The sequence below is a fragment of the Corythoichthys intestinalis genome, chromosome 21 (genome assembly GCF_030265065.1).
Source record: "Corythoichthys intestinalis isolate RoL2023-P3 chromosome 21, ASM3026506v1, whole genome shotgun sequence".
Taxonomy (NCBI): Eukaryota; Metazoa; Chordata; class Actinopteri; order Syngnathiformes; family Syngnathidae; genus Corythoichthys; species Corythoichthys intestinalis.
The window spans coordinates 26742868-26761184 of record NC_080415.1 but is presented as its reverse complement, the minus strand read 5'-3'; the positions used below and the strand labels follow the sequence as shown (position 1 = coordinate 26761184).

Here is an 18317-nt window from a genome sequence, read left to right as displayed (position 1 = left end):
GTTGGCCTTTCACTGTACTGACATTTAAATTTGTCTGAGCGGGGCTAGTGCGTTAATTGCGTCAAATATTTTAACGTGATTAATTAAAAAAATTAATTAACGCCCGTTAACGCGATAATTTTGACAGCCCTAAATAAAAGATATTAATATAAAATACCATTTTCTTAGGTTAAAAAACATCTCAACTCCTTTTTTGTTGTATTAAAAATAGATAAGCATCTACATTTTTTCCTTGTTTTCTATTTCAGATATTTTTTCCTTTTTTTGTCATGTAATTCCACTTGTTTTTAATTTTCCTTTCAAAAAAAGACTGTTGTTTTCGTTTTAATTATTAAAAAGATAAAAACCTATTTTTATTTTCCTGTATTAAAAATAGGAGGGTGCAGGGGGTCAAACAATTTTAAATAATAAAAGAGTATTTACTCTTACTGAATTAAGTTGTTTGATTTGGACACGGTTCCGAAGAGTATGAGTTCATGAAAAACTTTGTTTTTGGGCAGGTGGATGCTCAGCTTCTGGTGGTGCAGAAGCTAGAGGAAAAAGAAGGCGTTCTTCAGAGCACGCTGGCCGCCCTGGAGAAAGAGCTGTCGCTCAGGACGCAAGCACTGGAACTTAACAAACGGAAGGTGAGGCAAAATCACTGGCAAACGGCCGGACAGAAAAATGACCAACGTGCCCTTTCCGCAGGCGGTGGAGGCGGCGCAGCTGGCGGAGGACCAGAAGGTGCAGCTGGAGCACACGCAGGCCAAACTCAAAGAGATCCAAGTAGCCGTCGCCGAGAACCGCACGGCCCGCGAGAGAGAGAGCAGCAACCTTAAGCGGGCGCAGGTAGCAAGAAAATAGACTACAAACTTCAATGATTACTGAATGACAGGACAAAAGTGGCCTTTCAATTACCTCATTCACTGCCATTGACAGTGATAGACGTCCAATGCAGTTTTCTTTTTTGTAACCATAGATGGAACAGATAGATAGAACAGGATCTTCATTTTCTTTCATCATTTCCCTTCAGGGATCACCACAGCGAATCAGTTGCCTACATCTAACCCTGTCCTCTGCATCCTCTGCTCTTACACCAACTACCTTCATGTCCTCTATAACTACATTTATATTTTATCATGTATTGTAATGGGCTTTCTCAACTTGATGTAGCATCAACTTCAAAGCAAAAGCACAAGTAAAAGATTTTTTTCCATCTTAAAGGGTATGACAGCACCTGGGGAAATGGTAATATTCCATCATTTATCCATCAACGCATGCCTTTTGAATTCATATCATGCCACTTCGTGTAATTACACACATCGCAACACCAAGAAAATGATACAAATTAGGTCGATTGTCAAGCTAAAATGACCTGCCCCTGAGATGCGGGAAATCTAGCATATTGTGTGCGTGACGTCACTATAGGGAAACAACCGGCTCAGTGCTTAGTACTGAATGGCAGCGATGATGGCGGACAATTTTGTTTCTAGTTGCAGCTATGGGAGCGATAATTTATACATGTGTCCAGTCCAATATCCAACGCGTGATATGTTTTTTATTATAAAAGAGTTCTCACTCTGGCCATTTCCCTCCTTTGCTTTGCCTGGGGTGGTGGGGTGGTCTCATCAGAGCCAGTCATCTTCCTCTTTCTTGTTATCTCGGGACATTTAGGTGGTTGCGCGTGTAGGTGGGCACCGCATCTGCTTTCAGTAGCAATTTCTTAGCAAAATCTGATTTCATTTGTCCGTAGTTTGTATAGCTTTCAGGTGTAAAATGTGCACCATACAAAACCGTGCCGGAGGCTGGGTCTGCAAAATTAGCCCTCTTAGCACTGACGAACTTTACTCATTGTCTGCGTTGTCCAGCTCTTTTTCTCGCGTTCGGGAACTTATGGGTACTACATTGTGACAAATGGCTATTTGTAAACCACATAGCATGACAGGTTTGAACCATTTTAGCGATTTTTTTGATAAAACACGAAGGCAACTCTCTCGTCGATAAACAACGATGGCACCTGCCTCGACCTTTTGTTTCCTTGTTATGATGTCTCCGCCCCATTGGCTGTTTCCGGAATACTTTGGGAAATGTTCGTAATTTTCTATTTTCGATAATTGCTCATGAATGTGATTTATTTTTTTGTTAACTTTATTAATATTTGTTATCTTGCCACATAACGGTTCTATTGATATCTCACAGCCCCTTAGTGTTTTCATACCCTTTAATTGTTTATATTTAGGTGACAAGCCATGAAAAATATTTTAAATATAGAAATTAAATTGAAAAATATGAGCAGTCAAGGATAAGTGGTGCTGAAAATGGATGGATGGAAATTGAAAATTCTTGCTAAAAATCATGATAAAAATCCTAAAATATTAAAATCATGAGATTAAAAAAAAAGTATCGATAAGCTTTTCAAAATAAACATAATTATTAATTTTTGAATGAATAATGATTTTTTTCATATTTTAAAAAAATCTGAAATTTTTAAATTATTTTATTTTATTGGCTTTTTTAAAAAATTCATTTTCTGTATTTACTTCTATTTTTATCTTTGGATTTTTTTAAATTGATGGTTTTCCATTTTAATTTCCATTCCAATCCTATTTTCATGTACTTATATATATTCACCCAAAGCTTATTGATTTTTTTTTTAATTTACTCATTCACTGCCAGCCCAGGTATATGTATAGTATTCAGAGTATGTCTTATGGTAGTTACTAAAAGAACAGTTATATTGAAGACATCCATTGACGGCGCGAGACGTCCAATTCTGGGTTGGACGTCAGCACCATCAATGGCAGCCCATCATGGACCATGGTCTTTTTTTTTTTTTCCCCCTCAGGAGGATTTATCCAGGCTGAGGCGAAAGCTGGAGAAACAGAAGAAGGTGGAAGTGTACTCTGACGCCGACGAGATCTTGCAAGAAGAAATTAATCAGTACAAGGTAAGACAAATATGAGAAACACGTAACTGTAAATTATGAGCTAGCTTTGTTCTGAAACAAATTATTTTGACATAAGATTATTTGACATAAGCTTTTTTTAAAGCTGGATGTGACACAAAAAAACAAAACAAAAATGCGTTGACGTTATGCTAGGAAAAAGCTAATACAGTGATCCCTCGTTTTTCGCGGTTAATGGGGACCTGAAACCACCGCGATAAGTGAAAAACCGTGAAGTAACCAACCCCCACCCCCTCACAAAAAAAAAATATATATATATCAATGTATTTATTCAGATTTACAATTGGAAAGCGATACATATGGCATGTTTTTCCCCTTCTTCCCCAAAGTATAATTAAAAAAATACGTAATTATAATATTTAAACATGTTACATTCCAACCGAATCATTTTTAAACAAGAAAAAAGTACTGTAGTAGAAAATGCTTGACTTTATTAAATGCTTATTGAGTAACTCCACTCCACTGCTCACGTACACACAATGACTTGCCACAGCAACTGTTTAACAAGTTTAACGATGAGTGACGCATGCGGCACGTTTAAATTTCGTGACTCAGGCAAAATCAGACACAGCAACTTCAGTGCTTGGCCTGACAAAGTGCAGGGAGATGGAGGGAGGGAGCCTACACGCGAAGTTTGCAGCAGGAAGTAGCGAGGGATCACAACATTTCTCGTAAAAGAAGGCTTACTTGGTGCTTGTATTTATCACCAAATAGAAATATATTTGTGGATCTACAATTTTTTAATAATAGCTTTTTGACTGCATTAGTTGAGAAATAGTGGTTCAAATGTGAATCACACTTTTTACTGTTACAGAAATCAGGAAATATTTACTGTATTTTTTTTCTCTTTTTTTAATGAGGAAAAAAAATTTTTTTTTTGTTTTTTTTTTTCAAAAAAAAAAGTTTTTTATTTAATACATTTTTAAAAAAAACTTTTAATAAAGTAAAAAAGATAGTGTTTTTTCCCCATTTTTAATTACAAAAAAATTTGAAACTGGAAAAAAAAAATACATAAGATGATATTTACAGTACCTACATTTAGTCCCCGGGTTACGACGTTCCCAATTTGCGTGACTTTACAACGCTGGAGTCTCACCTGCTGTTTATAGTCTCCATTGTTATTTTTGTTTTTTTGTTTTTGTTTTTTTGTCGCATAAACAGTACCTTATTTTACTCAACAGTATCTTATTTTTTTTACATTATTTTATTAGTATGACAAAAATGCCCAAAATGTGTATTTGATTCTAATGTTGACTTTTGTTTTGGGATGCATGCTTTTATTTTGGCGCAGGAAGCGTAGAGCAAGTAGTACTACCGCATGCAAGTAAGAACGCATGTACACATGTAGAAGAACATATTTGCTCACACGAAGAAGAGCGCACACATGACGAGGAGCGCACTTGCTCCCACGAAGAAGTTGTACAGTTGAGTGAGAGAGGGGGAGGAAGATATCATAGCATCATAGCTTGATGTTAGCTAGGATTTAGCCCCAACATCTTGCATAGGACAGTATAACAACGTATAACACATGTTTTTGGATAGTTATTTTGAGATTTAGGGGTATTTGAAGGGTTAATTCTAACTTAAGCGGAAATTCGGATACATCGCCAGCGTAGGAATGGAAGTCGTTCGTAACCCGGGGACTACCTGTATTTTAGCTTTTATTTAAAATATAAATAACATATTGAAAATAGGTAAGTTTTTTTGTTCGTTTGTTGCTTTTTTTATTTAAACATTTTTAAATAAAACTTATATTTACATTTGTACACATTTTTGTAATGTAAAATAAATGACTAAACATTTTAATACTTAAAAAAACAAAGAATATTTATTATATATTATTTATTTATATTAAATCTTTGGCTGCCATTGATAGCAATAGACGTCCAATCTATGTTGACAACATGGATTGGACAGCTCTCGCCGTCAATGTAAATTTTTAATCTAAATTTGACTAACTACCACAACACATACCACGTGACTTTTAATTTCTAGTTTTGTCAATAAAACAATTAGCGCGTCCAACTTTTAAGCGCTATTTGCTGTAGGAGCGAGTCAAAGTTGTGTTTTTTTGCGTTTCTAGGCCAAGCTGCGTTGCCCGTGCTGCAACACGCGAGACAAAGACACGGTGCTGACCAAGTGTTTCCACGTCTTCTGCTACGAATGTCTGAAGATGCGCTACGACACGCGGCAGCGCAAGTGCCCCAAGTGCAACTGTGCCTTCGGCGCTAACGACTTTCACCGCATCTACATAACTTAAAAAAAAAAAAACACCAGATGAGCGCGTTCCCGGATTTCGTCACTTTTGAAACGCGCCGTCGACCAACGTGACCAAACAGATAGTGACTGAGTGTTATTTGTAGTTGAATAAACGGTCGTTGTTAGCATACTTGGCTAGCGTGGTGGTGTCCTTCCGAATTAGCCGCACATCTTGAAGCGTTTCCTTAGCTTCAGGAAATGAAAACAGATTAGCGATGTTAGTTTCCCGCGAATAGTGACACCGGAGGAGAGTGTGTTTGTAATTTATAGAGCACGACACCCGCGTCGGTTGACATCACCCGATCTATATGGAACGACTGCAGGAGGGATAATAAACACGCAGAGACGTAAGACAGTTTGGAACGCGGCCCGGGCATACGACAGGGTTTGCATCACCTTTTGTGAAATTGCCAGCATGTGTGTGTTTTCTTTGTTTATGTATGTTTCTATGGGTGTGTTTTGCGAGCGTGCACGTTACAGTGGTGCTTCGGTGAATGTGTTGGGAGTCTTTGTCGTGTGTTTGTTTTTGTTTGCGTGCAATGTGTTTTGCCATCTGTGTTTTTTGTTTTACCCTGTATGTGTCTGGTTTTTGTCTGGTTGTTTGTGTGAATGTTTTTATGTGGTTCTCATGATTATTTGTGGTTAGTTTTTAATTAGAGTTCTTATTCATGTGTGGGTGTCTTGTCAGTTCGTTTGCTTTTTGTGTGTATTGAGTTGTGTGTGATTTTCAAGTTTGTTACTGTCATCTGTGAGTGTTTTTGTGTATACCTCAGGGCTGCAACTAATTTTTTTTTTTGTCATAATCAATTATTCGGACAATTCAATGATTAATTGGACAAATGCCGCTTTTTTATCTCCGCAATTTAAAGGTGCACAATGTAGGATTTGGACTTCAATTATTCATGAAATGGTCATAATCTTACTATAGGCATTAAATGAGTCTCGATTTCTGCTGCGACATTCGGATGGTAGGGTCAGAATTTGGCGTCAACAACATGAAAGCATGGATCCATCCTGCCTTGTATCAGCGGTTCAGGCTGGTGGTGGTGGTGTAATGGTGTGGGGAGTATTTTCTTGGCACTCTTTGGGCCCCTTGGTACCAATTGAGCATCATTGGAACGCCACAGCCTACCTGAGTATTGTTGCTGACCATGTCCATCCCTTTATGACCACAATGTACCCAACTTCTGATGGCTACTTTCAGCAGGATAATGCGCCATGTCATAAAGCTGGAGTCATCTCAGACTGGTTTCTTGAACCTGACAATGAGTTCACTGTACTCAAATGGCCTCCACAGTCACCAGATCTCAATCCAATAGAGCATCTTTGGAATTTAGTGGAATGGAAAATTCGCATCATGGATGTGCAGCCGACAAATCTGCACCAACTGTGTGATTCCAGCATGTCAATATGGACCAAACTCTCTGAGGAATGCTTCCAGCACCTATACCACGAAGAATTGAGGCAGTTCTGAAGGCAAAAGGGGGTCAAACCTGTTACTAGCATGGTGTACCTAATAAAGTGGCCGGCGAGTGTATATTGCCAAGGCTGCACACTTACTTTTTGCATTGGTTGGATTGGTGCACCTAACTTTACCAGCACAAAATGTAGGTGCACTCTTATTTTTCATAGCATCACCTTTAATGCCAGACTTAAATCACTCTCCTTACCATTCATACAATTCATATGGGTGCGCCCACTCAAATTCACTCACGCTTTGACGCTCAAACTGTTAAGAACCGCCTCTCGACAACGAAGAGTGACTAAACAATGATTAACACATTTGTGCCTTTGATCGTAGCGCTGCCGAGCCTTCACTCGCCAGATCAAAGCTACAAACCCATCAATCATCGTTAACTTTAACAAGCAAACTCCAGTGCACTGCTGACCAAGAAAATCAGCCGAAGGAAGAGGCTGTGATAGGCTGTACGGGCACAAAGCAGAAAAACATAAATATTAGGGCTGTCTAACGATTAAAAATTTTAATCGAGTTAATTACAGCTTAAAATTTAATTAATCGTAATTAATCGCAATTAATCGCAATTCAAACCATCTATAAAATATGCCATATTTTTCTGTAAATTATTTTGGAATGGAAAGACAAGACAAGATGGATATATACATTCAACATACGGTACATAAGGACTGTATTTGTTTTTTATAACAATAAATCAACAAGATGGCATTAACATTATTAACATTCTGTTATAGAGAGATCCATGGATAGAAAGATTTGTTGTTCTTAAAAGAAATATTTTAGTACAGTTTATAGAATTTTTATATTAAAACCCCTCTTAATGTTTTCGTTTTAATGAAATTTGAAAAATTTTCAATCAAAAAATAAACTAGTAGCCCGCCATTGTTGATGTCAATAATTACTTACACAATGCTCATGGGTGGCTGAAGCCTATAAAATCAGTCGCACCCAAGCGCCAGCAGAGGGCGGCAAAACTCCATAAAACACAATTAACAAGTGGTGTTTCACTGTACTGTTATTTAAATCTGTCTGAGTGGGTAATCTGCGTTAATTGCGTCAAATATTTTAACGTGATTAAAAAATTAATTAACGCCCGTTAACACGATAATTTTGACAGCCCTAATAAATATATATTTTTTAATTAAAAACCTGATCCTTTTCACCCGATTCTGACCCTCTGAAAAATGGTCCAATCGGCCCATCTCCGATTACGTGATCGGCTCGGGTCATTCCTAGTGCGTAGGTTTCATATTTGTTCCCGGCATGTATTTTGTCAGATTTGTGTATTTTGAATGTAAATCTGCGTTGCATGTGTGTGGGTGTTGTTTTTATGTTTGTCACATGTAGGCATGTGCCGGTATTAGTTTCTGACGGTATGATAACCCTAAGTAAAAATTTCACTGTATCACAGTACTGCAATTACAGCTCTAAAATGTGTTATTTTTAGATGTCTGGGTGTTTAAAAAAAAAAAAAAAAAGTATTTTCCATTGAACAGGATTTTTATTTTTCAAAACAACATTAGCATATTGAAACATGAGTGTATTGAAATATTCTAAATAAAATTAAAATAAATGCAGTCCTTTAGGAGAGCCTAAACCCTCAGCCAAAGCTCAGCATTATTAGCATCAGAACAAAATCAGTGAATTATTGTGCAATTTCCGTATTTAGCACCGCTAGACACACTAAACCGCTGGAGTTAACTCTCGTAGCTGGTAGGAAACATTCATAACAGCATTTACTGACCTTTAATTTTGTATAAAGCGACAGGTGGGCATGTAAATGCAAAATCATATTGGAGGTATTGGCTCCTCTAGCAGCCACCCTCCGCAAACATGTTTTACATGTCTGTTGGTTCTCAGCCTCGGCCGTCTGTAACTTTTCTCTAGCCGAAGTATTCCCATACCAACGACTTTGTTTTCTTTGGTCGTGGAAAAATGCAGGTGTTTCATCTCCTCCAGCCATCGTGTAGCACAGCTGACTCTGACTCACTGAGCAGCAACCGGAGGGAGAGAGGTAAGCCCTGCTGCTCCAAGCGAGGGATTTCTACCTTTTGGACATAAAATTTGCTAATACCGTAGGAGCGGTAGGACGGAAAATTTTAGTGGTTTTGAAAGCGTGACACTTTCATACTACGGTATACCTTGAAACTGGTAACTGGCACGTCTAGTCATATGTGTGTGTTTTGTGTTGTTTGTGCGTATTTTGTTTTATTTTGTATAGTACATGGTCCAGGTTTGTATGTGGATTTTTGTTTTCTGACATTTCATGTGACAGGGTGTAAGTTTGTTTGCATTTTGTGTGCATCTTTTGTTTAGTTTTAAGTGTGCATCTGTATTTTGTGTTGTTTTTCATTTCATGTTCCAGTGCATCTTGGACATTCGTTTGCATTTTGTGTCCATGTTTAGTCTTCAGTGTGTATTTGTGTTTTCTGTTATGGCTGCAAATTTTGTTTTATTTAGTGTTTAATTAAAAAAAAAAAAAAAAAAATTATATATGGCGGAAAACACAGACAAGACTGAAAAAGCAGTTTCTGCTCTTGCACTCCTCTTTAAAAGAAACTGCTGTATTTTAAGTTAAAACAACTGTCGTGTTTGGTAGAGCAATATGTCTATATGCTGCCATAGCAGATTCATGGCACATGAAGCCCCCGAACTAGCTTTAATTTGTCCGTTTTACCCTGAAAACCCCCGTTTACAGACGTCGCGCAACCGCTTGTTTCAACCAACCCATAAAACGATATTAGGGTTGTTTCGGTCATGTTTTTTTGCTCCCGATCCGATCCCGATCGTTTTAGTTTCAGTATCTGCCAATCCCGATATTTCCTGATCCGATTGCTTTTTTTTTTCCTCCCGATTTAATTCCAATCATTCCCGATAATTTTTCCTGATCATATACATTTTGGCAATGCATTAAGAAAAAAATGAATAAAACTCGGACGAATATATACATTCAACATACAGTACATAAGTACTGTATTTGTTTATTATGACAATAAAACCTAAAGATGGCATTTACATTATTAACATTGTTTCTGTGAGATCCGCGGATAGAAAGACTTGTAATTCTTAAAGGATAAATGTGACTTTGTATATTGTGACTAAATATTGCCATCTAGTGTATTTGTTGAGCTTTCAGTAAATGATACTGTAGCCATTTAACTGTTCTGCCCAAATGCATGATGGGAAGTGCAACCATGACTGTGCGTAGTGGTACCAATTGATATATCTTCTCTGCATTGGGAAATAACATAGGGTGTTAAGAAAAAGATTAATTACTATCTTTCTTCCCCACATTGCTTCCCACGATATTTCTAATCGTAGCGAGAAGGATTGTAAGGCTTTAGCCAATTAAAAAAAGGCTCCAAAGCCTGCCAAAATTGACTGTACTCATTTTACGCTGCCTTTTAGCTCTATATATAGGTAAAACGGCGCCATGACAGATTGAACGCGACAATGCGTGAATGGGTCGTGCAGCGCATGCGTTAATTGTGTCAAATATTTTAACGTGATAAAAAAAATTACCGCTGTTAACGGGATAAATTTGATAACCCTACCTTAAGCCTAAACTAAAGACTCTGGATGAGTGTAACATATTATGTCTGTAACAATAAATACAATAAGAAAACGATTTAATTAAAAAATATATATATATTAAAAAAAGGCATGTCCGATATTTTTTTACCGATTCCGATACTTTGAAAATGACGTGATCGGGACATCTCTAATATTTATTATTCAAAATGTCTGTCGTTTTTAGCTTCGAATCATTCATTGATGTCTCCTATTTCGTTTAAAAAAAAAAACTTTAAAAAATTATTCACTCACATATTTTAAGCTTTTAAACACATTATGTCACAATGAAAAAAATGGCGTCTGTAAAAAAGTCACGGATATGTACTTCATAACTATTGCTTAATTGATTTTTTTTTGTTACTGTCGCATTTTCTCCGATATTTTCGATGATAAATAATTGATCCAGACAAAAAAAAGTTGAAAAAAAAAACGCTTAAAAGGGTAAATATATGAAAAAGAAAATCTCGATCACTCCTTGATGTCTGCGATTTCTGCATCGCGACCCTTGTTATATTACCATGTTTCACCCATAAAATCCCCCAAAAATCCAGCTGTGGCCATTCACAGCTGTGTCTTGACACTCGGTGATACATGCTACATGGAGTTTTTGGATCGAAACAAAGTATGCGATAATATCTCGTTAAAGTCATGGCGTCTGTAATTCTGTTCTCGCGTGCTCTCACCTCCAGATAGGGTTTTGCTGTTTAAAAAACATAAAAAAAAAAAAAATGCCTTCCTGCTCAAAATTTTTCTTCCCCCAGAAAATTGAGATTTCAAGTTTTCCAATGATGTATCGCAGATGCATATCCGACAATTTTGAAAGTTGGCTAAATTGGGGGTCTCGGAGCGGAACTTCAAGTCACCTGAGTGTTTTCCGCCATATATATGCTGCCATCATGACCCGACCTTGGATAAGCGGGAGAAAATGGATGGATGGCATACGTTTTTTTTTTTTGGTCTACTTTTCATGTTTGTGATTGCATATTTTTTTATTTCGTGTGTTTCTTGCAGGTGTGTTTGCGTTTTGTGGTTATTCTTTGTATTTTTTTGTTGGCCTGTTTTTGTTTCTGTGTGTATTTTACATGGATGTTTTGTGGTGCATCTGGGTTACTTGTGTGTGGTTGTTTTGAATGTGCATCTATACTTTTGTTTCTGTGTGTGTTGTTCGTGTATATTGTATGGACATCTGTTTTGCGGGTGTGGTGTCACGTTTGTTTCTGTTGGTGTTTTTCATTTCATGTACGAATGTGTAATAGTGTCTGCATTTAGTGCGTTTTGTTTTGTGTTCCATGCTTTTGTTCCTGTGTGTGTGTGTGTGTGTTCAGACCGTTGCCATGGCGCCGCCATGCAAGTTTGACACAACATCTGTAGCTTATAGTGGCTCATTACTGTATGAAATCACAGCAGTGGAAAGTCAGCACATATGGGCGGCCCTCGCACCGCTCCGGGTCGTCCTAAAGGTCGAGTAGAAAAACATCTGCGCGAGGACATTCTTCAGCCGTCATTAATGCGATGAGACTTCTTTTTCCTGCCTCGATCGACGATGTGAACGCTTGGCTCGCGTCTGTTTGACGTTAGAACTTGTGGGAAAGGCGCTTCGCACCATGTTGCGCGGGAACGCTTCCAGACTTTGCTGAGAGGGAAGGGAAAAAAAGAGTTAATTCAGCATTTGGGAACACTTAGATCAACGTTCCAGGAGACTTTGTTAGAATGTCGGCTTGTAAAAAAAAAAAAAAAAATCAACACAAAAAAAAAAACCTGCGCCTTTACAGGGGCGATAGACTTCCAATCTATTTAAACTGTTAAGGGGAAGATTGGAAATGTATTGCCGTCAATGGCGCTGAAACATGGTCATTCCTGAACTAGCGTCTAGCAACTAGCAAAATTAACAAAAACTTACTGCTTTTATGCCTATTTTTATCCAATAATGTAGCCGGGGAAAATTATCACATTTGAAATGACGTTTTACGTAAATTAAGAAAAAAGTCTTGCTGAGTTAGCAAAAGCAATTAAGAGTTGAAACACTTCCTGCATTTATTCTTCTGAATCAATCTTCGTTCAATAACATGGTCGTTGCCATGAATTATTGCATTTCAGGGTAACGTCTATTCAAGTAAAAGAAAAATATACAGTATTCATATAAAGGCTTCCGTGTGCTAGGAAAAGCTAGCATAAGTTCAAAACACTTGAAAACTTGCAACCTTCCAAATCTTTAACCAATAACATTGCTGTTGCTGGGCAGAAATCTCAAAATAATTATCTTACTAAGGAAAACAAAATGACATCTTTGTTGAGTCACAAAAACTAGCATGAGCTAAAGCACTTCCTGTTTTTATTCACTCAAATTTAGTCTCCAACTAAATTGTGCTTCCCTCTAGTGGTCAACATTGGTACAATCTCCAAAACAAACAGCAAAATGATACTACTCATCCTAATGGTATTCGGTGTGAATGACAACACATGATGTGACAACATTCAAGATGAAATCTGATTGGATCTAAAAACAAAAACAAGTTTATCTTAATTTTACACAACAAAAATGAGAATGGAGTTTAATTTTAGCATGGACCACTTACATTTTATGAATTCACACCTCCAGATGTTTGGAGTGCAAAGCGTGTGCTGTGACAAGAACAGCCATGAGTTCACACTGCTGTTATTGCAGGAGGCCCCACCCGACCCCCGGACACTAATATGCAACACCCCCATTTTGCGTCAGGGACACGCACATATTCCAAAGTCACAAGTTCACTCACCATTGGCTAATTAGTGTAATAAATATTTGACGCTAATAGATGCTAACAGCTTTTTAGCGTTACTTCTAGTCATGTATTACTACCAAACGCGTTAAACACAACTTAAACTTGTTCGCGGTGATAGACCTGCAATCAATTTGAAATTTCCGTGTATTTTGCTAGTTAAAAAAAAAAAACAACAACAAAAATCACTCATCGATGGCGATAGATGTCCAAACTATTTGGATTTAGGAGGAATGGCAGTCAAGAGATCTGGCTGGCAGTGATTGAATTGACGCAAGATTTTTCAAAGACGACAATAGACGTCCAACGTGACTAAAATGTAACGAGATGGATCCCAGTTTTCGTCTGATGATATTAGAATGAGATGATAATTTGCCATAGTTGCCGTCATAAATTCACAATATGGGATATTTTCTTATTATATGTGTAGTTAGCACACATTTAGCTGTGTTTGGTCTTGGCACTCATGTGACGTGTTGCGCCTCCCCCCAGCCCCCGCACACACATGCTAACTTAAAGGCTGTGCCATTCCAAGCTCCTTTTGTGAAACATGTTTGTCAGGTACTGCTTGCTAAGTTTTGCTTTCTTGTCTTGGCTAGATACGCCATGTTGCTTTAGCCTTTAAAGCTGTAATGTGAAGTAATTTCATAACATGCCAAATAGGGTCACAATTAAACATTCCACTTTATTGTGGCAACAATAAGAAAACAAAATAATAGCGGACTGCCGCCACATTCGACCGCGAAGTTTTGCTTCTCGCTCATCTCTGCCTCGCCTCGTACTACCAGCTAACTACACTTCCTGGGGCTATCGGCAGGAAGTGGCGTCTAATGGCGTGAGGAAATGTAGTTTTTTCACACAAGCGAACAGATTACAAAGCACCACTTCAGTGTTGTCCCGAGACTACATTTCCCATGATTCACTGCGGGACTTGAGCTGTCAACGCTCACATTTGACAGCATTCTGCTGCGGTCCTCCTCGCCAGCTGTTTGCTCGCCATTCACGCTCGTTTGCATTTGATAGCTAGTCTGATACACTCCTGCTTTTTCGGTGAGGTCTTTTGTGTTTATTCGTTATTGGATCGTTTTTGTTCACCACTGTAAATAAGAGCCCTGATGCAAGAAGGGGTAAGTCGCCATTATTGTTCAACCCGTTTTCTCCTGTTTTTTTTTTAGCGTAAGAAGCTAGGTTAGTGGCTGTCTTTTCTTAGTTCTTTTTCATGATCAGGGTTTAGTTGGCGGTTGGGGTTCAAGTGTAGATTCCTTTTGTTTGTTGTTTTGGCCTGGGCTTACCCTGAAGCCGCGCTTCATTTACATTTTGTACATATTCATTGCGAGTTTGATGGTTGTGTAAATTTTGTGCCACTTGTGAAATTGTGTGGCTCGTTTTATGTTACGCCCTTCGCGAGCCGTCCTTGGGACGTAACACTAGCGAACACAACAACAACTGTGCCACGACTATTGCCACAAGTTGGCTTTCGGCTAACGTCGCTAGCTTCTACTGTACATTCCACAACAGTTGGCAGCTCTGCTTTGACAAAGTCATCAGTCATCTATCCAAAAATCACACTTTTTGGCAAATCCTTGATCATAAGCAGACCGGTTAAGGAAGCAGGCATCTTCGAAGAGTTTGCAGCAGAGAACACTACTCGATGATGGCGTGAAATTCATTTGCTTCGTGCGAACGAAAGATGTCCATTTACGTTCCCTGCTATCCTTTGGCCACTCATACAACTTTTCGTTTGAATGAGAACAAAGCATCGCCACACACCGCCGTGGCATCTTACCGAGAAGCAATGCAACAAACAATACTGTTCCATGGCGGACTTCCCTCGCACTTCCCGGTGTGACGTAATTTCCGAAGATTGCCGAAGAAAAGCATTTTCGTTGTCAAGGGCGTTGCTATGGGTTAAACAAAGAATCCGGAAGGGTTGCGTTAAAAAAATAACGAAAATATGCTTATAAATGTTTAACCATTGATATTATTCAAAAACATGGTTGGCAAACCTTACTTCACATTACTGCTTTAAAGGTCTATGCTGAGTGATCATCACACACTAAACTAACCTGTAGCGTTAGCATAGCGTTCGCGTTAGCATTAATATTAAGCGAGGTGACTTGGTGTCTTCTTAACTCTTGGAAAACATTTTACATACAGTTTGTGGCGTCCAGGTGAGTTTAGTTAATTGCAAATAATGTGCTGTTTTCCTGCTGAGTGTGTATTATAATCATACAAAATGGTGATGTCCTTGTAGAGTTATGTGCTCGTCTGTCATGTTCATTCGAAATTGTCGGAAACCTTTTATCTATTTTTTCATGGACTAAAACTTGTTTATAGACGAAAACATTGTGAGAATTGTCGGCTAAAACTAAGCGAAATTTGAGTTTTCGTTGGCTAAAACTAGACAAAGACAAAACACATTTTGAAATGACTAAAATATGACTAAGGCTAATAAATATTTTTGTCCAAAAGACTAAGACAAAAATTAAAATGGCTGCCAAAAACCACACTGATGATATATAATGTATTTTTATATGTATATTTCACGTTATTTAGGGTTTATATTACAGCAATCGGGGTATTTTCACGATATTTTTGTTGTATTACAAATTTAAAAAAAAATATTTTCAAGTATATATTTTTTAAAAATGTAAAATTACGAAAAACATTGACAGGTCTTTTTTTTGTTTAAATTAAAAATGTAAGCAAAAAAAAAAAAACATTTAAAAATTAAATTAATCTCCGAATATTTACTGTTAAGTCTTTGGCTGCCATTGCCGGCCAATATATTTGGAGCAGAAATCAGGGTATATTTACGATAATTACTTTTATTACAAATGAAGTTTTTTAAGTGTATTTTTATTTATATATATATTTTTTTAAATGTAAAATTATGAAAAACATTTACAGGTCTTTTCAGTTTAAATTAAAAACGTAAGCAAAAAAACAAACACTTATGAACTTACAAAAATTAATCTCCGAATGTTAACTGTTAAGTCATTGGCTGCCATTGACGGCGATAGATGTCCAATCCATACGGACTCATAAAATTCACGTTAATTAATAAATATTAGGTCCTCAACGAACCTAATAGTAGCATGAGATGCACGTTCATGTCTCAAACGATAACTCCAATAGCTTTGTTTTAACACAATTGACCACAGTTTAGGGCTGCAGCTATCGATTATTTTAGTAGTCGATTAATCGATGAACTAGTTAGTTCGAATAATCGAGTAATCGGATAAGGAACATAAAAAACTAAAATATCTGAGCTGAGCCTCAAACGGTATAAAAAAATTAGGATCTATGTACAACAACAACAAAAAAAACAATTGGCTAACTTACATAGCAAAAGTATGCTAGCTTAAATGCTATAAAATGCTTTAAAAAATTGTTCTACAATGCTCTTAATAAATGGTTCAGACACATATTCCCACAAAAAAACAGCTAAATATATTTTACGAATGCTTTAAAAAAATATTAGCTCAAACAAAAATTTAGCTAACACTCATCTTAACAGGGAGCAGCTGGATTCAGCCACGTGAAATAAGACTAGAGGGTAGTGTATCCACCCAAATCAATAAAACTAAATGCAAACACTTTCAATACAAACCATTACAACTCCACTTTAATTAAACGAATACTCGAAGCAGCAAAATTTAATATCTTTTTTTTCTAATCGAATACTCAAGTTAATCGAATAATCGTTGCAGCACTACGACAGTTTAAAAAAAGTTGCCAGCATTTGACGCTCTCTATCGCAATCATTTAAAGCTTTTAAAACCAGTTATATAAATACAGTAAGTCTTTAGCTGCCATTGATGGCGAATCGCGATAGACATCCAATCTATTTGGAGTTCTATATAATTCACGTTATTTACGGTTTATATATACAGAAATCGGGGCATAAGTATATATTTTTTTAAAATGTAAAATTACGAAAAACATTGTCTTTTTAGTTTAAATTAAAAACGTAAGCAAAAATCAAACATTTATAAACTTACGAAAATTGATCTCCGAATGTTAACCGTTAAGTCATTGGCTGCCGTTGACGGCGATAGATGTCCAGTCCATACGGACTCTTAAAATTCACGTTGCCTGTATTATTTTGTAATATATATATATATATATATATAATTTTTTTTATAATTCCTGTTATTTTTATTATTTTTTCCACCATTAAATTTAAACATTCACATTTTTAGTTTTTTTTTTTTTTTTTTGAAATTTTTTATTAAATGTTAGATATTTACTTGCCTGGTATACCAGACTCACCGCTGTTCCAGCGATTTCTCACAGTGTTTGAAAAATACAGTGAGAATAGTCTGGCTGTGCCAGGCAAGATATTTACAGTTTTATATATATATTTAAATTAGGGGTGTCAAACGATTAAAATTTTTAATCGAGTTAATTACAGCTTAAAAATTAATGAATCGTAATTAATCGCAATTCAAACCATCTATAAAATATGCCATATTTTTCTGTAAATTATTGTTGGAAAGGAAAGATAAGACACAAGATGGATATATACATTCAACATACGGTACATAAGTACTGTATTTTTTCATTATAACAATTAATCAACAAGATGGCACTACCATTATTAACATTCTGTTAAAGCGATCCATGGATAGAAAGACTTGTAGTTCTTAAAAGACAAGTTATTGAAATTTTATATCAAAACCCCTCACGTTTTCGTTTGAATAAAATTTGTAAAATTTTCAATCAAAAAATAAACTAGTAGCCCGCCATTGTTGATGTCAATAATTACTTACACAATGCTCATGGGTGCTGAAGCCTATAAAATCAGTCACACCCAAGCGCCAGCAGAGAGCGGCAAAACTCCATAAAACACAATTAACAAGTAGGCATTTCATTCTACTGTCATTTAAATCTGTCTGAGCGGGGCTTGTGCGGTAATTGCGTCAAATATTTTAACGTGATTAATTTTAAAAATTAATTACCGCCCGTTAACGCGATAATTTTGACAGCCCAAAAAAACACACTACTGTATTTAACGTTCGTTAAGAAAGAAAAAATTAAAATTAATAAAAATTATGAGAATATTCAGTGTGAAGTCTTTGGCTGCCATTGACAGGAATAGACGTCCAATCCATTTGGACTAGTCTGGGAGTGCTCGAACATCATGGTCCGTCATAGAGTGCCGTAAATGGTATTGATACTTTAGCTCACTCGGTCATTCTCAACCTTCTTAGTCCAAAATAAATTGGACGTCTATCGACGTCAATGTTGGTGTATATGAAAAATCCATATTGCATTTTCCAGATTCACACCTAGAACATTA

The 18317-nt window shown here is 36.9% G+C and overlaps 1 protein-coding gene across 3 annotated transcripts in view; it reads left to right on the top strand.

The window, feature by feature from the left end:
* Positions 1-17688, top strand: part of LOC130909187 (E3 ubiquitin-protein ligase BRE1B-like) — a 40844-nt gene extending 23156 nt beyond the window's left edge. For 2 of the 3 annotated variants that reach the window (XM_057825352.1, XM_057825351.1), the window contains exons 17-20: positions 501-626; positions 688-828; positions 2825-2926; positions 5028-17688. In XM_057825352.1, coding sequence (XP_057681335.1) covers positions 501-626; positions 688-828; positions 2825-2926; positions 5028-5204 — 546 coding nt within the window. In that variant the 3' untranslated portion in view covers positions 5205-17688. Of the gene's footprint in view, positions 1-500; positions 627-687; positions 829-958; positions 1090-2824; positions 2927-5027 lie in introns of all 3 variants that reach the window. The other variant, XR_009061711.1, reaches the window with a different exon arrangement.
* The last annotated feature ends 629 nt before the right edge of the window (positions 17689-18317 follow it).